Source organism: Haematobia irritans, chromosome 5 (genome assembly GCF_050003625.1).
Source record: "Haematobia irritans isolate KBUSLIRL chromosome 5, ASM5000362v1, whole genome shotgun sequence".
Taxonomy (NCBI): Eukaryota; Metazoa; Arthropoda; class Insecta; order Diptera; family Muscidae; genus Haematobia; species Haematobia irritans.
The window spans coordinates 122688864-122713125 of record NC_134401.1 but is presented as its reverse complement, the minus strand read 5'-3'; the positions used below and the strand labels follow the sequence as shown (position 1 = coordinate 122713125).

At 30.3% G+C, this 24262-nt stretch overlaps 1 protein-coding gene across 1 annotated transcript in view; it reads left to right on the top strand.

Moving 5' to 3' along the window:
• Mid1 (calcium-permeable channel component Mid1) overlaps window positions 1-6817 on the top strand; it is a 272394-nt gene extending 265577 nt beyond the window's left edge. Inside the window, exons 5-8 of the mRNA XM_075311745.1 lie at window positions 4599-4756; window positions 4876-6348; window positions 6532-6656; window positions 6755-6817. Coding sequence (XP_075167860.1) covers window positions 4599-4756; window positions 4876-6348; window positions 6532-6656; window positions 6755-6817 — 1819 coding nt within the window. The remainder of the gene's footprint in view (window positions 1-4598; window positions 4757-4875; window positions 6349-6531; window positions 6657-6754) is intronic.
• The last annotated feature ends 17445 nt before the right edge of the window (window positions 6818-24262 follow it).

The window sequence follows — 24262 nt, the reverse complement described above, 5'->3', positions numbered from 1 at the left end:
TAGGCTCAATATGAGCAACTAAATTTCAGTTTAAAATCCAAATTCTAACAGATACTTCAAAGCAATAAATTTTTAAAACAAACTAAGTATTAGATTTTTTGAAGTTGTTTTTATCTTCAATCCAAAGATACAATACCTCCGTTAGGTTAGGTGGCAGCCCGATGTATCAGGTTCACTTAGACTATTCAGTCCATTGTGATACCACATTGGTGAACTTCTCTCTTATCACTAGTGCTGCCCGATTCCATGTTAAGCTCAATGACAAGGGACCTCCTTTTTATAGCCGAGTCCGAACGGCGTTCCACATTGCAGTGAAACCACTTAGAGAAGCTTTGAAACCCTCAGAAATGTCACCAGCATTACTGAGGTGGGATAATCCACCGCTGAAAAACTTTTTTGGTGTTCGGTCGAAGCAGGAATCGAACCCACGACCTTATGTATGCAAGGCGGGCATGCTAACCATTGCACCATGGTGGCTCCCCCGGTTACTTTAAAGATTATTTTTTAACCCAAAATATTTTTCTTTACTTTAAGGAAAATTTGCCTTACTTCAAAGGGAGGGACGCAAATTTCATAGATTCATATCGTGCATTTAGTGAAAACAATGCTTAAAACAAATATTATGTATTATCTTAATATTGGATAACTTTTCATAGTAGAGAAAATTGATGGTTTTAATATAAACCTATTCAAAATATCAAACCCTAATCTGTCCCTTCCCAGCAAAAAATGGAGCACTATTTCAGCAGGATTGTAAGGGAGAGAGGCAGTACCAACTGCTTACAAAACAACTGAATCAGCGCCGATTTTTATGGGCGATGTCCCGATTTAGAGCAGCTTCTACATAGCGCTGATATAATTGCTCATTTTAATAGAAATATTGCTCAGAAGTGATAATAATCTTGAGTATAGCATTGTTGGTGTGAAGGAAAACAGCACTACCTTTCATGCATCCATACTGCATGAATTGGTTGCAATAACGTAAACGAATGATCATAAAGTAGTTTGATTACTCGTTTACGTTATTGCCACCGGTTCATGCAGTGTAGATGCACTGCCTACTTTATTGTATACCAAAAGGCGCAACTAAAGTCTTACTGCTGAAATAGTTTTTGCAAACAAGTCGAAAAAATGTCATTCTTAAATGAAAAAACAAAATTCGGTGGATTTGTCAACCATAACGGTAGACCCTTCTATATAGGGGTTATATGAGAGTAGGATTCGTCATAAACCTTGATCAAAATATTAATTTTCGAAGAGAACTTTGTTTCAGAAAATATGACAAAAAACACGATTTCTAAATGCAAAAGAAAAAAACTTAATGATTCGATAAAAACCTGGATGAAATATCACTTATCTATCAGATTCTAATTTTAGACAAATCGAAAATATGTCATTCCTAAATGCAGAAGAAACCTCGAAGTATTTTTTATACCCTTATACCATAAGGGTACACGCAAGTAAATAATTCGTTCCTCCCAAATTTTAGACAAACAAAAAAATGTTCATTCTTATCAGTTTCCCTCGCATATTTTTGGCTTCCAACATGTTTATTTAGTTCTATTTTTTTATAATTTATTATTTTTTCTATAATACAAACAATATATAAGAAATTATTCGATTTTATACTTTTTATACCCTTCACCACTACTGTGGTACAGGGTATAATAAGTTTGTGCATTTGTATGTAACGCCAAGAAGGAAAAGTCTGAGACCCATCGTTTAGTATACCGATCGTCTTAGAATTAAATTCTGAGTCGATTTAGCGATGTCCGTCTGTCTGTCTGTCTGTCTGTCTGTCTGTCCGTCTGTCTGTCTGTTGATGTATTTTTGTGTGCAAAGTACAGCTCACAGTTTTAGTCCGATTGTCCTAAAATTTGGTATAGGGTTCTGTTTCGGCTCAAAGACGATCCCTATTGATTTTGGAAAAAATCGGTTCAGATTTAGATATAGCTGCCATATATATTTTTCACCGATCTGGTCATAATTGGCGTGTATATCAACCGATCTTCCTAAAATTCCGTACATCCGAATATTTTATGAGTCTCGAAAAACTTGCAAAATATCAGCCAAATCGGTTCAGATGTAGATATAGCTCCCATATATAGCTTTCGCCCGATTTACACTCATTTGCCCGCAGAGGTCAATTTTTTGCTCCGATTTAGTTAAAATTTTGCACAGGGAGTAGTATTAGCATTGTAGCTATGCGTGTCAAATTTGGTTGAAATCGGTTCAGATTTAGATAGAGCTCCCTTATATAGCTTTCGCCCGATTTACACTCATTAGACCACATAGGCCAATTTTTAACTCCGATTTAATTGAAATTTTGCACAGGGAGTGGAATTAGCATTGTAGGTATGCGTGCCAAATTTGGTTGAAATCGGTTCAGATTTAGATATAGCTCCCATATATAGCTTTCGCCCGATTTAGACTCATATGACCACAGAGGCCAATTTTTTGCTCCGATTTAGTTGAAATTTTGCACAGGGAGTAGAATTAGCATTGTAGCTATGCATGCCAAATTTGGTTGAAATCGGTTCAGATTTAGATATAGCTCCCATATATATGTTTTTCTGATTTCAACAAAAATGGTAAAAATACCAACATTTTCCTTGTAAAATCGCCACTGCTTAGTCGAAAAGTTGTAAAAATGACTCTAATTTTCCTAAGCTTCTAATGCATATATATCGAGCGATAAATCATAAATAAACTTTTGCGAAGTTTCCTTAAAATTGCTTCATATTTAAATGTTTCCCATATTTTTTTACTAACATTGTGTTCCACCCTAGTGCATTAGCCGACTTAAATTTTGAGTCTATAGATTTTGTAGAAGTCTATCAAATTCTGTCCAGATCGAGTGATATTTAAATGTATGTATTTGGGACAAACCTTTATATATAGCCCCCAACACATTTGACGGATGTGATATGGTATCGAAAATTTAGATCTACAAAGTGGTGCAGGGTATAATATAGTCGGCCCCGCCCGACTTTAGACTTTCCTTACTTGTTTTAATATTACCTTTATCGAGTTCTGGTATAAGTAAAAGTGGCCGCCCGATTAAGTTTCAGGGTCACTTAGACTATTCAGTCCATTGTGATTGACGGTGTAACTGTTCAGGTTTACAGGCAAGTAAAACCGATTATTTAAGTTGTTTGGTGATTGGTCACTTTCGTGCAAGCAAAGTAACTCCCTGACTCCATTTGGAATGACTACTCATCGGAGAAAACCAAATTCGGTAACTGACAACTTTGGCTTGTCCCAGTCTAACCGGTTTGGAACTTCAAGGGCTTTAGTCCAACTCGTTGTCCATTGTTTTTTGAATTCGTTCTTGCTATATGTGTGTCTCACGAGCAAGTTTTCTACCACTGCCGAGTGAACTTCAGTCAAATCTGGTCTTGAATTTTTGAATCATTAATTCGTCCACTTTTTGGTTGCGATGCAACACTGCCATTATTACGGTAAAGATCAATAGTACGAAAAACAAAAGATTTGTTCACATTTAAATGCGGGAGGACTATTTTTAAAGCATTTGTGGTTTTCCTCTAAAATATAATTCAATCACATGATTACCCTTCAATTCTATCACGAATTGTTTTATTTCTTAATGCAATAAATCAAAATAATTTTGTGAGCTTGTAAACAACAAAATGAACTGTCACAGATATAAATGTGTCAGCTGTCAGCTATCAGACGGACGGATTTGAAGTGATACCAACCTGAAATTGGCTGCAATATATAACAGCCACATTGTACACATATGCTTCGCAGATGCTGTCGAACCATTTTTAATATATAGTAATCCCTCAATTTACGTCGTGATTGGTTCCGAAATTTGAAGACGTTAATCGAAACGACGTAAACCGAATTAAAAATTGCTCATACTTACTCCGAAGTCCATTTAATTATGTATGTACGTATGTGAGTGTACATAATAAAAAAAAAACTTCACAAATAAAAGTAATTCAGTTTTTTATTCATAAAAAATAAATAAATATATACATGAAGCAAACATATAAACAAAAAGATTCAAAAATGTCAGGGTTTAGAAATTAAGTTCATAAACAAATGGTAAACCGTTACGTTGTATACATATAAAAAAAACATCGCCACTTCTAAAATTGCGTTATATATGCAATATCAATCAGTATTTGACGAATTTTCGGTAAAAATTTCAGAAATAAATGTTTCGATGTCATCATCTTTGGTACTTATCGCACTATGGAACGCGTTTCTGATAAAGTTGGCAAAAAATCGACGACGTAAATCGAATGGCGACGTAAATCGAAGTGGGATGAAACAAAACATTTGACGTCCTAAATCGAAACAACGTAAACCGAGGCGACGTGAATCGAGGGATTACTGTAATCCATACCAAAAAAACCCGACTTTATTTCTTGAACCAAATATCAAAAAAAAAAAAATCTGATTTTTTATAAGCAGTTTATATCGTATCATATACCTTGGTATAACATTTAAAAAAATGTTACTGCTATTAATTTTGCAGTAAAGCCGCTAGTTAATTTATTGCTGTAAACGGAAACTATAATAATAAAATAATTTTCCAATATTAATATTTACCTCCATCTTCCTTATAGATCAAAACGTAAAGTTGAATTTCGCAAACGGCGAAGAATACGACCATGCCTCAGTGTGTGCCAAACGGTTGAACAGAAATGTCCATATCTTTTGCCGGCCGATAGGGCACCAGCGATGCCAACACAATATGCCGGTGAACCAACATTTTTATGTTTAGGTATGAAAAAAATAGCCAGTGCAACTTTTAATGCATATGAATATATGCAAATAACATAAATTAATCTATTTTCTCTTTCTCTCCCTATTCACTCTCAACTGTTTGTGTGGATGTGGTAGATTACAACATAGCGGAAACGGAAGAACAATTACGCAAGGCCAGCCATGGGCCCACTGAATGCTGTTACACCTATTGTCGATCATCAGAGGATGGCATATGCACCTATTGCAATGATTTTCTTGATACTCAAGATATTGAGATGGAAGCCGAAAAGATCAATAAAGAGAGTACGAAACGTATTTACAATATCACCTTGAAAGCACGTAATCATGATAAAACAAATGACCATAGTATACGGGTAGAAACAAAAATTCAACAAAAACTATTAACAAGCAATGAGGGAATGGACGACAAAGAGGAAAGTCATTTGAAAATGTCAACTGTGGCTATAGCGGTACGCAATGATACTTTGGCTCTAAATGTTACACGTTTAACGGAACGTTTACCCTATTATGCCTACTGTGAGGGGGTTTATTATTATGATGATGATGTAGATGATATGCCAGCGGTGGCCTTTTCCGAAGATTGTCCTGCATTGCCAACGGTACAAAGTCGCTGTCGTATACCATATTTTGCCGTGAACTATGAGACATCGGGTGAGGCCTGGGGTTCATATCGCAAACATGATGAAGCCCAGAAACTTTTACTATGGCTTAGTACATTATTGTGCCTATGGTCGTGTTATACGGCAAGACTAATACGCATCAAAAATATGATAGAAAAACAATCCAGACAACGACATCAAATGGATCAACAGCAGCAGCAACATAATCAACAGGACTTGCAAATCTCGGAACCTTGGGGTCAAAAGAATCCAAAGAATTCTTTAGATATTACTAATAAGAAAAATAATACTGCCTTGGAGAGGACCCGAAATCCTTGTAGAAATTGTGAAAATCGTGAATTAATGTTAAGCGATCAAACTTTGGGTAAACGGGTTATGATGGTCTGGTATGATATCACAGAAAATCGCCTTTTGATAATCTATCTCAGATCTATAGGGGTCTCAGGATCCTCCTCATCTGAGAATTGTTTAAAGGTAAATGTTAGTAAACAGCAATCACTTAAACATGCCAAGGAAAGGAAAAATTTTAAAATTTCCTATGAATATGATCGTCGAAGACAACAGATTGATTTATTACAAAGTAAAAATGTTTCAATACTCTTGATGCATTATTCGAATCGTTTGAAATCGTTTATGCAACAAACGCAACCGCATCGAAAACGTAAATTGACACATTTGCAGAGATCATGGTGGTGGTGGTGGAGGCGGCATCGAGTGCCACAATCAAAGTCAGGGTCAAGATCGTTAAGTCATATACTCAGCGATATAACCAATAGATGGCGATTGGGTATACAGGCTTCTAGAAAGGCCAAAAATAAAACTCTAATAAAATTAAGATCGAAATTGAAAATGTTAAAAATGAAGACAAGAACGAAGAATACGAAAATATTGACGAGGATGATGTTAATGATGATGATGAAGAAGCAAAAGCAGAAGAAGAATTGTAGTAATGTTAGTTCTAGTCACTGTAGTTGTAGTTTAATTAGTTGTAGTTGTAATATTACTAATAAAAATAATAATTATAATAATACGAAAATAATTAAAAATAATACAATTAAAAACTTTAATAATAACAAAAGCAAACATGTTAAAATAATTTATAAAAATATGAAAAAATTGAAATTTAATTTTAGTATATGTAATTTTAAAGATACTAATAATGAACAAAAACAACAACAACAACAAGAACAACACTATATGAGTATAATAAATACAACTAATAAGAATAATAATAAAAATAATAATGTTAGTCATAACAAATCGAATGACACAAATGTTAGATCTAAGCAAAACTCACCACAACAACAACAACAATTTTCCATAATTAAATTACAATGTAATACAAAAACAACAACAACAACAACAACAACAAGAAAACAGATAACCACTTTTCATTCCAACGATTATGGTCGACGATTGATACAAAACCCCAATAGCAATCACTATATCCTACACCATCCTTTGTTATATATACTTTATCCCCTTACCAGCACCCTTCCAATATCTTCATGGTATCATAAAGATCAAATAAATTTTTTCAAAACATTGGTCATATATGGTGATAGGAAACATCAGATATTCAATAAAATTTCGCTTAAGCAACAAAACTATGATAAAACCAAGATCTTTAATAGTTCTAGGAAAAAACACCAAAAAACCAAAATTCCAAATGGAAAAGGCCCACTCCCCATAACTCTTGGGCCATTCAAAACATCTTTACGTTACCATAATCTCCCCCATACTCTTTCCCATCATCATTTGCCCTATTTATATCTTCATCATTATTTGATGATCCCTAACAAATCATACGGAAATTTTCATCATTCCTACAAACAAATAAAATCCCTTAAAAGTAGTTATAATAGTAAACTAAATAATTATCGTTATTTCTATGATTACAATTTCAATATAAACGATTGGTGGCATCGGCATCGACAACATTGTCAATGGTGTTCATGGCATTGGTGTCCGCAATGTTGTTGGCCACCATCTCATGGGCTTTGGTGGAATTGTGGTTGGCGTCGTTATTTTCAACGATTACGATTGTTACAATCATCTCATCGTTGGCATCCCTATTTCTTAAGTAAGGAACTCTTTATGGATAATTTCCCTAAAACATATTCAACATCATCGATATCTAATAATGGCCAAGTCATTGCCCATCCGACACTACAATACCAACATCATGCCATCATATTATAGTGATGCGTATATGTAACTGCAAAAACCAATCGTTCTATAGAGCGATCGAAAATTTAATTATCCACCATTTATATATATATATACATAATAATATAGAAATTAATTTTTACAATAGCCATCAAAATAGAATAACAATTCTATCTTTTACACGAAACTAAAATGAAATATTCTTACAACTAATATCATATATATATATATTTTTTAAAAATCTATATTTTATAAATTCTCATCACAATCAGTTTAAAAATAATAACAATAATAGTTTTAGAAGTAAATGCTGGCTTTTAATTAAGCCAAAAGATTAATATGTTTGTTGTTTTTGTAAATTAAAAAAAAAAACATATTTATGTATTACAGGAAATATGTACTGCCCATGTGGAGTATTATTCTGAGTACCATATTTTTAATGTTTCTTTATTGAATTCGAGTTTGAATTATGTTATGAGTTTTTTGATAATTTTTATATTCGATTTACATGATAAATCTGATTGAAGTACATTATTCGAAATATATTGGTGGCGATGTAAACTCACATTTGCATCCCAGCAAAAAATTAAGCACTATTTCAGCAGGATTTTAAGGGAGAGAGGCAGTAAAAAAAAACAAAACAACCCAATCAAAACAATGAAACACTATTTCAGCAGGATTGTAAGGGAGAAAGGCAGTACCAACTGCTTACAAAACAACCGAATCAGCGCTGATTTTTGTGGGCGATGTCCCAGCAAAAAATGGAGCACTATTTCAGCAGGATTGTAAGGGAGAGAGGCAGTACCAACTGCTTATAAAACAACCGAATCAGCGCTGATTTTTGTGGGCGATGTCCCAGCAAAAAATGGAGCACTATTTCAACAGGATTGTAAGGGAGAGAGGCAGTAAAAAAAAACAAAACAACCGAATCAAAACAATGGTGCGCTATTTCAGCAGAACTGTAAGGGAGAGAAGCAGTACCAACTGCTTACAAAACAACTGAATCAGCGCTGATTTTTGTGAGCGATGACCCGGTTTAGATCAGCTTCTACATAGCGCCAATATAATTGCTCATTTTAATAGAAATATTGCTCAAAGGTGATATAAAATCTTGAGTATAGCATTGTTGGCGTGAAGGAAAACAGCATTATCTTTCATGCCTCTATACTGCATGAATTGGTTGCAATAACGTAAATAGAATGATCATAAACTAGTTGGATTATTTGTTTACGTTACTGCCACCGATTTATGCAGTGTGGATACACTGCCCACTTTATTGTATAACAAAAAACGCAACTAAACTCTTACTGCTAAAGTATTTTTTGCTGGGATATAATCTTGCTTTGTTGACGTGAAGGAAAACAGCACTATATTTCATGCCTCTATACTGCATGAATTGGTTGCAATAACGTAAATAGAATCATCATAAACTAGTTGGATTACTCGTTTACGTTACTGCCACCGGTTTATGCAGTGTGGATGGACTGCCCACTTTATTGTATACCAAAAAGCGCAACTTAACTCTTACTGCTGAAGTATTTTTTGCTGGGATATAATCTTGCATTGTTGGCGTGAAGGAAAACAGCACTACCTTTCATGAATCTATACTGCATGAATTGTTTGCAATAACCTAAATAGAATGATCATATACTAGTTGGATTACTCGTTTACGTTATTGCCACCGATTCATGCAGTGTAGATGCACGGCCTACCATATTGTATACCAAAAAGCGGAACTAAACTTTTACTGCTGAAGTATTTTTTGCTGGGATGGTAAGCTATAATCGATTACATTTATAGCGATTTTTGATTGTCGTTTGATATTGTTAAACTTTCTAATTAAAATATATTTATTTTTTCTAATTAATGTAGGATATGGTGTACATCAGCACTATTCACTTTAGGTCAAAATTCTTTCTTTAAGTCATCTTTTAACTCCCCATACGACCTAACCTTACACTGATGATCCATGAATAATTTTGATGTACCATTTAAAAATCTTTTCGCATATATTAGTTTTTGAATGTTTGCCCACTTCAATAGATCTGCACATTGTTCAAACTAATTAATCCACTCGTTCACATTGCGGTAGTCATCTTCTGAAAATGTCTCCATTGATTCATCTGCCTCACGGAAAGTCAAAAGTGGTTGGTCACACAAACTGCATTGGTCACAGCTACTCATTCCGTATAAGTGAGAAGGCCCTTCATTAATTTCCACATTTCTCACAGGTTCCATTTCTTGCAAAACCCTTTCTTCGAAATGTCTTGCATCTTCCGCCGCCTTGCGAATAACGGCTTCTAACCAAACCAATTTCTGCAATTTTCCTTTCTTCATTTACTTCCTTCGTTTGGTCATTTAAGTCTACATTCTTCTTTGTCATTTCTTCTGCAAATCGTTTTTTGGCCGCTTCTTCTTCTAATTTCATTCTTATTCTTCCTTATTCCTCAAGACGTCTTTTTTTATCTTCACAAAAGTCGTTTTCTTTTTCGAGTCTTTTCTTTTTGGATTTTTCCTTATCCAATAGCTTCATCCGCCTTATTAACCCTCTAATGCCCAAGCCCGCGGGCTTCATTAAATAAGGAAGCTTTTAGTAAAACACGCCTTAAGACAACAAAAAATGGACAAAATAAAGAGAAAACTTATTTGAGGGTTAATGTGCTACGGTCTCCTTCTGATGATATATGTAATACGCAACATGCATTCCTCAAATTTTGATCCGTAGCACGATTCATATCCATTATGTTCTTAAATTGTAATTGTCAATTGTTAAGCACCCACATATAGGCTATGGTGTAAGAATATCCAAATAATCAACGTCAATAGTTTGGAATACGATTTATTTAAATTGAAATTATGAATTATGACAATTAAAATTAAAGAACTCTATGATATGTAAAGCAAAGCAAATTCAAAAAGACTAAATTAGAAATTGAAAACCTGAATAAATGAATTTTACAATATGCAAAGCTAACTTGATTAAAATGATTAAACTAAGGAAAGTACCATTTCACAAAGTATTCATATTATTAAACAGCTATGAAATATAGCTATACTACATTAATAAATTAATAAATAATTAATCAAATTCAGAAACATGTTAAATTTCCTATTTAATATTTTTTTATTTTTTTCTAATTTAATAAGTCTTAATTAATCGAATTAAAAAACGTGTTAAATTTTCTAATAAATATTTTTTTTTTTTGTTGCCATTATGAGATTTAGTCTTCGATTATTAAAAATTCCGAATTAGAAACTTTTTAGGTATTTTGTGGAATCCTAAATCAATCTGCAACCTTTAATACCACTAGTACAGATTATTTTGATTACGTCAAAAATCAATTAAATTAGAAATCAGTCTAGAAATTAGAAGTTGTATAGTACAAATCGAATGTCAAACAGGCCTATTGTATCCTTAATCAAATCTTTTTGAACCAAAAACTATAAAGCTTTAATCAAGGTAGCATAACATAATAACCTAATTTTGTGTTTTTTTTTGTAAAATCGTTTATTTATTTAGGTTTATATATGATATTTTACTACATATAAACAAATAGATAAATTATTTATGTATAGTGCACACAGTTCCTAAGCAGGACTCTCCAGCACAACTTTTAAGATACATTTACTATTAAGATTAATTTTCTTTAATTTTCTTTAAATTATAGAGACTATAAATTCCAATAATTGCTGTGTAATGAAAAAATTTGCAAAAACATTACTTTTTTATTTGTAAGTATAAAATAGAGGGGTCGTATTAGTAAAAGTAGGTTAGGTTGGGGTTGGGGAATAATCCACCAATATTTATCAAAATCTATGTTTTCTCTTTTATCTATGTCTCTGGTAGGAATATTTGTCTTGAATCTCATATCATTGTTGGCTAGTATATTGCTATCAACACGCTTGTTATTCGCTCTTCTATAGAGATGATAGAAAAATTTGGATACCATTTGGACTCTGAATGAAGCCTTTATTGTCGAGGTATATAAAGGCTTCCGGTGGCATATAGCCCGATAATAAAGTGGAAGCTATGTATGTTATTCTTCGCTGACATGATATGAAACCATAATAAGATTATTCGTAGTACACTCCATACTATTAACAATATAATTTCTTATTAATTTTATAATAAAATTGTCTATTCTGTTGATTCCGGCAGAATTATACAAAACATCATTAGATGCATACTTAGTAAATTTGCTATCTAGTGTTCTAAACAATTGCATACAACTACGAAGACACTTTCATTCGAATTTTCTTATTCTCTCCATGTAGGAAGGTGATATGTTGAACCATGAACAGCAACTGTAAGTTAAAATGGGCCTTATGAAGAGCTGGTACATGATAATCTTGACTTTTGTCAGCAACTTCCTCGAGATAAATAGTTTCTTATATTTGAAGAAATCTTTCCTGGTCTTAGAGTTTTGCTCATTTACATGAAAATCAAAGTAGAGAAATTTATCTAAATAAACTCCTAAGTATTTAACAGTGTCTTGTTTAGGTATACTCCTATCTGTCGCTGCTGGACGTATACCAAAACGTGTCTAATTCCTTCTAATATTGGATTTGCACCTATTGACTGGAGGGAGCCACCATGGTGCAATGGTTAGCATGCCCGCCTTGCATACACAAGGTCGTGGGTTCGATTCCTGCTACGACCGAACACCAAAAAGTTTTTCAGCGGTGGATTATCCCACCTCAGTAATGCTGGTGACATTTCTGAGGGCTTCAAAGCTTCTCTAAGTGGTTTCACTGGAATGTGGAACGCCGTTCGGACTCGGCTATAAAAAGGAGGTCCCTTGTCATTGAGCTTAACATGGAATCGGGCAGTACTCAGTGATAAGAGAGAAGTTCACCACTGTGGTATCACAATGGACTGAATAGTCTAAGTGAGCCTGATACATCGGGCTGCCACATAACCTAACCTAACCTATTGACTGGAGGGCGAAACAAAATTGTTTTCCAGTCCTTTGCATATTTCTCTACTGAATCACATTTTCCTTGCAAACCTTCACTTATTCCATAGATGTTATCATCGGAATGATATACAACAATGTCATCTGCAAATCCTATTATATCATCTATACTTTCCAAGAGTTCGTGTAAGAATAAATTGAATAAAACAGGGGCATTGACCGTACCTTGCCGAAGCCCATTTATTGGCAAAAATTCCTTGGAACTATAATTTTCCCGATCGCAAGTAATAAATCAGAATGGAAGTGGGAATCTGTAACATATTAATTTGACGATTAGGCCAGGGATCCAAATGGAGTCAAACGCCTTCTCGAAATCGATGAGACAAGCTCCAGTAGGAAAATGCCTATACATATTCCAATTTACATGAGAAATCAGTTTATGGCGTGAGATGTTGAATGTTGGTGCTTAAAGCCGAGTTGTCTTTCACAAATTAACTTACGACTAGCGATGCACTTTGTAAGTTTATTATTTATACACATCTCGAAGATTTTGCTGAGATTTGATAGTAAGCTTATAGGTCGGAGATTCTTTGGATCCGTAGGATCCTTATCTCTTTTGGGTAAAATTACGACCTTAGCTAGTTTCCATGATTTGGGAAAATATGAATTAGTTACCATATTGTTAAATAAAGTACAAAACTCAAATATTAAACGAGTGGGTATATTTTTTAAAACAATGTTCGGGATGTTGTCAACTACAGACGACAACTTTACTCTTAGATTACGAATAACTTAATTTTGTCTTTTATTAAATAAAGCTGTGTATTCTCTGTGGAATTGAGTACAAAAATAGGAGTATATTTTGCATTCAATTGATCGATCAAACATTCCAATAAATAAATTGTAATCCTTTTTATATAATTTAGGGATACAATTTTAATTTTACTCTTTGAGACTCATGCCAATAATGAAATCAAACCAATCAAATCAAACCATTGGTTTCTTGTCGTAATACAAACCGATTTTTTCACGTTATCCGTGTCCGAAATATCTTAAATTGAATCCCTTGGGAACAGATTATCGTATGACAAATTACTGGAAGTAAATTAGTTGTCGATCCGACAATTGATTGCAAGTTATTCAAATGTAAAATTAGATATTTTTTATTATTCATAATCGATATTTCTTATCGTATAATAATACAAATTACTGGCAGTAAATTAGTCGTCAGCGTGAAAGTAGATTTTAAACGAATTATATTAGCACTCGATGCAAATTATGAAAATGCAAAAACTCGATTTGCTTAAAATCAATTAATCGATCGAAATATCGAATTAATTGAAATTTTGTTAAATTCGATTATATGGGCGAATCAATTGAAATGGAAAATCAAATTAAAGATCCGAAGTAGGAAGTAATTCAGCATCCAATCAAAATTCCATTTTTAAGATTTCAAGGTGTCCACCCGACCTTAGGAAACACAATATTTCACTGAAAGTCTCACTATGTTTCATAGATGGGAGCTAGCAATACCAGTATGAAAATGAAAAAAAAATCGATCTTCTTAAAATCAATTAATCGATCGAAATATCGAATTAATTGAAATTTTGTTAAAGTCGATATTATGGTCGAATCAATCGAAATTGAAAATCAAATTAAAGATCCGAAGTAGGAAGTAATTCAAAATCCAAACGAAATTCCATTTTCAAGATTTCAAGGTGTCCACCCGACCTTAGGAAACACAATATTTCACTGAAAGTCTCACTATGTTTCATAGATGGGAGCTAGCAGTACCAATATGAAAATGCAAAAACTCGATTTGCTTAAAATCAATTAATCGATCGAAATATCGAATTAATTGAAATTTTGTTGAAAGTCGATTATATGGGCGAATCAATTGAAATGGAAAATCAAATTAAAGATCCGAAGTAGGAAGTAATTCAGCATCCAATCAAAATTCAATTTTTAAGATTTCAAGGTGTCCACCCGACCTTAGGAAACACAATATTTCACTGAAAGTCTCACTATGTTTCATAGACGGGAGCTAGCAATACCAGGTTAAATTTTATGAAATGGTAGTTTTCTTAAATCACAATAGCATACTATTGTGAACTGCTTATATAATCAAATTGAATAAACATTACATAGTGGTCGAACAAAACATGATATTGCTGTTATTGATGTAAAAACATTATTTCGCTAGGTTCCAAGCATTGCCAAGTTAAATTTTATGATGTTGACGTTTTCCCAAAATCACAATAGCATCATATTCTTCAACAAAAAAAAAATTCTGATTCAATCATGACATTAATTGATCCAATTAATTTTTTAATTGAAATGTCTTCAATCACAGAAATGAAAGTATCAATTAAAAATTAATTGAAGGTCAATTGAAAATTAATTGATCCAATTAAAAAATTAATTCATATTATTAATTTTTGTGATTGATTTTTGTTTCAATTAAAAAATTTGTTGATTCTGTTAAATTTTTAATTGAATATTTTTTAAAACTCAATTAAAATTTTAATTTGAAAATTTTTCGTGAAATTTTTTTCTGTGTTATACATTAAAATTGAAGAAACAAAAAACTAAATTAAATATTCTTATGTAGAAACATTGGTCCACTGGGTTCTATTTGTAAGAGTCAACATTGATAAGTTAAATGGTCGTTGTGTTAAATCACAATAGCGTATTGTTGTGAATTGTTTACACAATCATATTAAAAAAAATGAAAGCAAACAGGATTTTTACACTGGTGTTATTTGTTGCGATTTCCTAAGGTACAAAAAAATATTTCTTCAATAAAAATATGTAATATTTTAGACATTTAAAAAATTTAAAAAAAAAAATTAAAAATTGTCTCTGTACTGGATAATAAATCGAGATATTGAATTATCTATTTTTTAACTAGAAGAAATTTCCTACACGGATCCATAGTTGTATTCGTGTAATATTTTAGACATTAAAAAAAAAAAAAAAAAAAAAATTTAAATTGTCTCTGTACTGGATAATAAATCGAGATATTGAATTATCTATTTTTTACCTAGAAGAAATTTCCAACATGGATCCATAGTTGTATTCGTGTTTTTTTTTTTTTTTTGAATATATTACAACCAAACAAAATTTACTTTTTGGAGTAGTAGAGCAAATCGTATTAGAAACATTGAGTTTACATGGGACGGAAGTCCGTATTTAACAATAGAACGGAAGTCATTCTTTTATTTATCAGCTACACTGATTTCTCATTAGTTCTTCAGATGTAATGATTTGTCTGTATTTCGAATTTAGTTTGAAAAAAAATAGAAAACAATTTAAAAAAATAAATCTTATTCTTAATTTTTCAATATTTGTCTGTATATAAAAAAAAAGTTTTACCCAATATTAAAACCAATTTTATTAAAAAGTCCACAAATATTTTATTTGTCCTTGCCGTGTTTTATACCCGGCTGAATTCAGTCGCTGCAAATATTAAATGATTTTTATAAATCACCTTTCCTAAGAAATTCCTAAAAAGTGAGATTTAAGAAAATATTACTTACGAAAGTTTATAATTTTTTCCAAAGATAATTTCTGTCATTATTTCTTGTATGAAGTTTATTACTAAAATTTACCAATATTCCAAAATATTTATTACTAAGTAACAGTAGAAACTCGTTATTACGAATTATTATCAAAATTTATTTTATGGCAATATAGAAAATTCAACAATTTTTTACTGGTTCAAATTTTAAACTGGTTCACAAATGTTCTACATTTCAAATTGACTTATTTATTTAGTGTAAAGTTTAATTTTTTCTATAGCTCTGAGCTGAGAACTAAAATTTCCTTAAACTGATTGTGATATTGAATAATAAATATACTTTCTTCAAATTTTTTGACAACAGGAACCATCGGATATATATTTTATACCACCAATAGTATCAATAATACATACAGTATATATATTTTTTTGTTTTTAAATTAAATATATATTTAACAACAAAACTAATAATAATAACGATTACAACCCGCCCCACTTTTCATCACAAGCATTACAATTGTAAAATACTTAAAAGAAAGTCATAACAGAATTAAATAAAACAAAAAACATATTTTATTACAAAAAATTCAACAACAAAAAATTAAAAAAAAAAATACAAACTATGAAAAATAAAAGAAATTTCATTAAAAACGAAAGTTCATTTATAAAAACCAAAAAACTGCCAAATATTATTAAATATGAAAAATGGAAACAAAAAAAAAAATTAACTGAAAAAAAAAACAGAAAAAACGTACCTATCATTTCATAGGTTAGAATGTAAAACAAAATGACATTTAAATACAAAAACTATAAAAGAAAATGTCTTTTGAAGAAATACAAAATAAGAGATCTGTTAAATATTAAAAATTGTGTCATACTAAATGAAAATAGAATGAAAATAAACTCGAAAACTCTCCTTATCCAAGTTTACCTTCTCGCCAATAAAAATTGTTATGTTTGTTTCTAAACCTTTAAAATAACGGAATAAAAATTTCATAAAATCCAAACATTAAAGCCAACTAATATTTCCCACATCACTATTTAATTATCAGTTTTAAAAAAATATTTTTCTATCTATCTCAATATTTCCGTCTGTTTTATATCATTATTTCGTTTCTTTCTTAAAATAACAAAATAAAAGCGCACAGTAATCTTAAATAAAACAAAACCCAAAAACTAACAAACAATTATTTAAGATTCTTCAACAATACCAACTAAACAAAAATATAATTCAAAGACAAATTTAAATAAATTTAATTCAAAGAAACACAAAAAAAAGCAAATAGTGTTAAATTATGAAATAATACAACAAGCCATAACATAAAGGAGAAAGACAGAAAAATAAAAACATAAATGAAATACGATAAATAATAGAATAAATTTTTTTGATATAAAAGCAAACCAACAGCCACCATAAAGAAAAAAAAACTAATACAAATAAAAATATTCCCCACAATAAACTAAAATTAGAGAAAATCTTGTTAATACCATTTAAAATGAAAAAAACAAAACAATAATATAACAAAGACACACCATCTTAAACAAATCTTCCCCCGCCCTAGAAAATTAAAAGAAAACAAAAACCCTCACGAACATATTAAGATAATTGTAAAATTTTCTAATATGTCATTTAGAAAAACAAAATCAAATTATTTCATTACAGAGAACAAAAACAATGATGTAATAAACTGTTACTAAATTTTAGGTTGAGTTCTTATTTAATCGAACATTATTGTCTACCATAGATTATATGAAATTAAAATAGAGTTATATTGCCCTATGTTGAACAAGCAAACAAAAAACCGAAAAACTATAATCGAAATAAATGTTATTAAAATTGAAACAAAAACAACTACTCTCTCAAATTTTTCTCATTTTTTTCCCATGGAAAAGTTTTTACTTTGGAGTTTTTAATAAAGCCAAAACAAAGGGAAGTTTTCCGTAATAATTTTACGTCTTGTTGTGATAAAGTTAAAAAGGTAATTTTGGATGCTGTTTATAAGATTTCGAAACAACTGATTATAAAATTTCGAAACATTGATACAATACTCTTGTTGGCAAAAATTGTCTTCTTTAATTTTTCCTCTTGATTCTATTGTCAATATTGCGATAGATTTCATTATTTCATATTTCAGTTCAATAGAAGAAGAATAAGTAAAAAAATTTCTTAAAAATTGGGCATTTTATATAAAATATATACTTAAAAAGTGTTCGTCTACTTTTGAGAATGCAATCTTTTTCCTGCGATACCTGGTTTGGTTGGCAACGTCCAAATATCTAACCAAGACATAAACTATTGTAATAACGGCTATGATTAACTATGACTCATCCTAAAAGTATGCTCATATTTTCAAAGTGGTTTACTAAACAACAGTCAAATCTACAGCCAAGACATACACCATAGTAATAACGACCTACTTTTCTAGAGATCATAAATATGATTTCATCCTAAAAGTATGCTCGTATTTTTCAAAGGGTTTTATTAAGCATATTGTAATAGACTTGCCAATCTAATCAATATGTATCCAGAATGACCATTGATAACGTATGATTGGTTACATGTTACTAAACCAAACAATATCAATGTAAATGGAAATGTAAAAGTAGTTTTATATACCTTGGGGGAAGTTTAATTTTCTTAAATTGATATGCCAGGATTTTCACGAATGACAATGCTTCTAGAACTTTTTGGAAATTCTCAGCATTATGCGATCACAAGGTCAGTGAATATTTCATCTTTGATCTATAATAAAATGTCCCTCAGAATTACTAGTTTGATATATCTTATTAACCTTCATATGTGGCTAAGAATCACCATCTTCTATCTGTTTTTCGTCCCAAGGAATATTCAGGCTATTGATCGTTTTCATCTCCAATTTGTCAATTATTTGATGTTTTTGATTAGAATTAAGATGTAGTTCAGAATTATTACCTGAGCCGCCGAGCTCTAGCTGTTCTTGCGTCTCTGGTTGTATTAAGAAAATGGGCCCTGTCGCACATAACAATATATCTTCCACTAATTGAGAGCGTTGGTGTAGGATTTCATTTAGGGCAATCATGACATACATTTCCTACATCATTAATTCAACGTTTTGAAATATTCTAAAAACTATTTTAATGAATATAAATATGCAATGACCCCTTGGAGTGGATATAAGTATGCAATAATCTAAACAATTTTAGACTTTTTCATATAGAAACGGATTTTCAATACTCCAGGATTAATATCAATTTTCCAGTAAATAAAGAAGTGTGCCTTCATAGAATTTTTTCTGATTCAATCAAGAAATTAATTGATCCGGTTTGTTTTAATTGGGTATAAAATAAATACATTATTTATGATTTTATTAGCAAATTTAAATTAATTTTTTAATTGATTCAATTTAAAATTTAATTGATGTTGGTTACAAGACTCAATTAATTTATTAATTGAAAACGTAACTATTTTGAATCAATTTCTTAATTGATGCAAATAAATTTTTTAATGAAAAATTCAAATTCCTAGTTTGAGTAACTTTTTAATTGAAAAAGTTTTCAACTTCGATAAAACTTTCGGAAGAAAACTTTCGGTTAATTTTAGAAAATTTTGAATACTTTTAGAACATTGTAACTAAATAGTATTACAAACGCTGGCGTCACTCCGATATCATAAAAATAAGTAATTATTTTTCGACAAATTCAAGAAAATTTATTGGACATACACACAAAAAAAAAAATTTTCTGATTCAATCACGAAATTAATTGATCCAATTAATTTTTTAATTGAAATGTCTTCAATCACAGAAATGATAGTATCAATTAAAAAATTAATTGACAGTCAATTAAAAAATTAATTGATGCAATTAAATATTTAATTGATACTATTAATTTGTGTGATTGATTTTTATTTCAATTAAAAAATTTGTTGAATCAATTAAATTTTTAATTGAATATTTTTTAAAACTCAATTAAAATTTTAATTGAAAAAATTTTCGTGAAATTTTTTTCTGTGTAATTAAGTTTTTTCACTTGTTAAAGAAAATTTTGTACTTTGAAGGAAAATATTGGAGTTCAAGAATGTCTTTAGTAATATACGAAGCTCACGATGAACGCATTTGTAGTAAAATTTACAAATTTAAAGAAATATTGAACTATTTTGTACACACAAAAAATTTTTTTTCTGGTTCAATCACGAAATTAATTGATCCAATTAATTTTTTAATTGAAATGTCTTCAATCACAGAAATGATAGTATCAATTAATAAATTAATTGAAGGTCAATTAAAAAATTAATTGATCCAATTAAAAAATTAATTGATACTATTAAATTTTGTGATTGATTTTTGTTTCAATTAAAAAATTTGTTGAATCAATTAAATTTTTAATTGAATATTTTTTAAAACTCAATTAAAATTTTAATTGGAAAAATTTTCGTGAAATTTGTTTCTGTGTAGAAGACACGAATTTAGTTAATCTTTATGCTTCATTAGTGCATATTTTTTTCCTCCGTTTTAGTTAATTTAACTAACGTACGCAAAAAATTGTTAGAGTAAAAGAAACTTTCTCCAAACATAATAATTGCATGAACTAAAATAAAATGAAATAGAGAGTTCACTTTGTTTTGAGTGTAGGATTATATATTTTCCGTGTAGGGTAAACTGTAAAAGCTCCAACTTATCGTTAAATGTTTACAATTTTGCTATTCAACTAATTTCATTAAAATGTTTAATGGTGAGAAATATTATGATTGCACTTTTATATGAATTTGTAGCTGTATACTTATACTGAATTTTCGCCTCCAATTTAGGACATATCGGCTAGTGGAGGCAGCTGAGCGGGCAAACTTTTCCCTGTAGAAGTTGTATTAATATTGATTGAAAATTCTATTAAACGGCATTTTGAACAATTATAAGCAACCATCTTCACATTGGAAGAGTTCGGTAAACTTTTTTGTAATTTTGGGTAAAGATTTAGTAAACTAAGAATAATATATAGATGTTACTATTTGTATGTGGACTAGTGGTTACTGCAGTCGATTTGAACCGACATATTAGCTAAACCGTTAAATGATTAATTAATTTTCGGAAATTGTAGAGGTATCTTCTGCACCTCTACAATTTCTATTTGCTACTATTTCCATGCATTGCCAACTGTTCCTTATTTTTATTTTTCTTACACCTAAAACTATGCACAATAAGTTTTCGTTTGTACGTTTGCCAACCACTTATTTTAGGACTATTCAATTGTAACACCTAAAACTATGCACGGAACATTGTAGAAACACACAAGTGCTGCCAATACAAGATATCAACTGTTCTCAAGAGATCCTCCTAAAAATATGCTATGCTTTTTTGATATTATTAGATTTGCCAATCCATTAGTTAGCCATTCTCAATGGATGCTCCTAAAAATACACTGTATTTTATATCTCCGAACTGTGAAGTGGCATAATCGTTTTTCCAGTACATGTTTGTACAACATTTGGAAATGAGTTTGTTTTTTTTTTTTTGTCAAAACAATGAGCATAATAGAGTACGAAAAAGTTAAAATGAGTTGGTAAATATGTTTTCACATTGACCACTTCTTTCATTAAGAAAGAAGGAAAATATCAGACGTTGAGTCAAAATTCAGGCATCTACAATTTTTAGAACACATAATCACATATATTCTTCTGTAGAAAATTTTCTCTAGTGTAGTGAAGTGTAAACAAAATAATAAATTTATTATAGAATTCGGGGTTCAATACAACTAATTAATATTAGTAAGTGGCAATAACTTCGTTTTCGACCATACAATAAACAAGTTCATTTGGTTTTTGTTTGGATTTGGGAATTATACATTTTCGTTTACGATGCTTATCGATTTTTTCAATTTTTAGATATGTTTGCACATAAAATAATTGCTATTGCCTTACAAGTCATTTCGTCTCTCCTGATATTCCATTTTTAATAAAAAAAATGAAAATTCTAACTATATTTAATACAATATCAAAAATAAAAATCTATTAGTTTCGCTAGAATTCTACGAAATGTAACAACCATATTTGTAATAATTCCAGAGAGAATAAATAGACAAGAGAACGAAACTGTGAAGCGAAACTGCATCAGTAGTTGGCAGTCATGAGGAAAATTTCTCTAATATCATGCAGTTTTTGTCGGCACTTCTCTCAAATATCATGCAGTTTGCGTGGGCGTCACCCAGTTCAGTTCTCTGCCGACTTTACGAAACGTAAAGAAAATAGGATTTAAAACCTACTTTGTAGTAACAAATGTTCTTTTTTATAAATATTTTCATTCCATTAAATTTTGTTGGCAGACAATTTGAAATTATAACTGCCGATGCCTTTATAAAGAATTGATTAAAACAGCGCTTCGACCGCAATGTCGGCAATACCAAAGATGCAGGCATTGTGCGATATCTATACGCGTGACATTTCTTGTTTTTGTAGAAGAGAAATTTTCGTGCTCTTGTGTTTTTTATTCTCTCTGATAATTCTCGAATTTCTGTGGCCGCCTGACAACATGCAATGGATTTAATTTAATGATAAAATCTTACAAATTAGCACAATAAGTACATTCGTAGTTTTACAGGGATGTTAATCTAATTGAATCGGTTTAAGTTTAACGAATTTAATAATAGATCTTTTCACATACTTTTGCAATGAAAAGTAGCGAGTTACAATATCACATATATGTAGTTTGATGCTGTTTAATATGCGAACGACTTCCATTAATTATTAATGATACCATTTAAAAAGTTATGAGCTGGAAAAGAGTTATAATATTCCACTGCAACACCTGCAGCACTTAAAGTCTGATATGGAAAACAACAATGCAAATATGTTAAATTTGCTTTAAATTCTCTTGCGACCATGCGAATATGGACTTAAATATATTTATCCAAAAACTACATACACATATAGCAAGCATATTCAGATATTTGTTATTGAATTAATATTTTTCTTAACATAATCATCTTAAAATTAAACAAGATAATATGTTCTCAAAATTTGTTTTATTTCAAGTCCCCTAAAAATTTCAAATACTTTGTAAGAGTATTGCAATAACTGCCCACAATGGTTTTTGAATATTTTGTTTCCTAATTTTATTTGCATTACTTTTGTAATAAAACGAATTAAAAAAATATGAAAAACTACATCAACAGCAATATTTAAAATGCCTTCATTCTAAACAGTTAACATAAAAACAAAAATTAATTTCAATTATGATTTAATTTACTTATTTCCATTTCATCACACAAAAATAATACTAATTTACGTTTATTAAATAATTTAACAAACTTTAACTGCTGGCAGTTAAAGTAGAGAAGTTAGAAATGCATAAACAATTGAAAATCAGTTAGTAATTCTTGGGTTTCATTAAAATATATTATTTTTCTTTGGTAAGATGAAAAGGTACGAAATCATATTTAAAAGAAAAAAAAACTAATAAAAATAAAAAGAAAATAAAAACTGACGAATTACTTTAAAGGAAAAAAGTACATAAGAGTTTAGTAAAATATAAGAAACAGGACATAGAACATTAAAAAAACACACACACACACACACCATACATGAGACATACACAATATCTACATACTCGTATTTTTTCAAACAATTTCATAGACAAAATTCTAAAATCTGCAGAAACAACTACAACACCGATTACAAAAATTAAAAACATATTCATAGATATATAAAGCCGGAAAAACGCCAGATTCCCTAATGCATACACAAAACACTAAAAAGATGTAACAAATCAATTGTTAACACTTTCATAACAAAATACGAATAAATAAAAAACCGATTAGGGCCAATAATGACCCGAAAAGAAGGAAGAATTCATAAACAAACAAAAAAATAAACATTTTTATTAGAAACTTTGTATAGAATGAGGAGAAAGGCAGAGAAAAGTTAAATTTAATATTTATATATATATTTAAATAAAACAAAAATTACATTAATTTAGTAAACCTACAAATCTTTAGAAATAATAATAATTTGAAAACAGAAAAATCCCCCAGAATCTCTAATAAAAGTAAGTAAAACAAAATACATGAATCAATGAAAAATATAAAAAAAGACGAAATAATAAATGAATACAAATCTTTATAAAAAGAAACAACTATATATACAAAAAATAAGATCAACAACAAACAAAAACATATTTATAAATTCATGTAATTGTAGATAAATTCGCGAGAACAAACAAAAAAACATTAAAATATATAAAATTTTAGTATAAAATATCAAATTTTATTAGCGAATGAAAGGAATTCTTAAAGAAAAAAAATTAGAA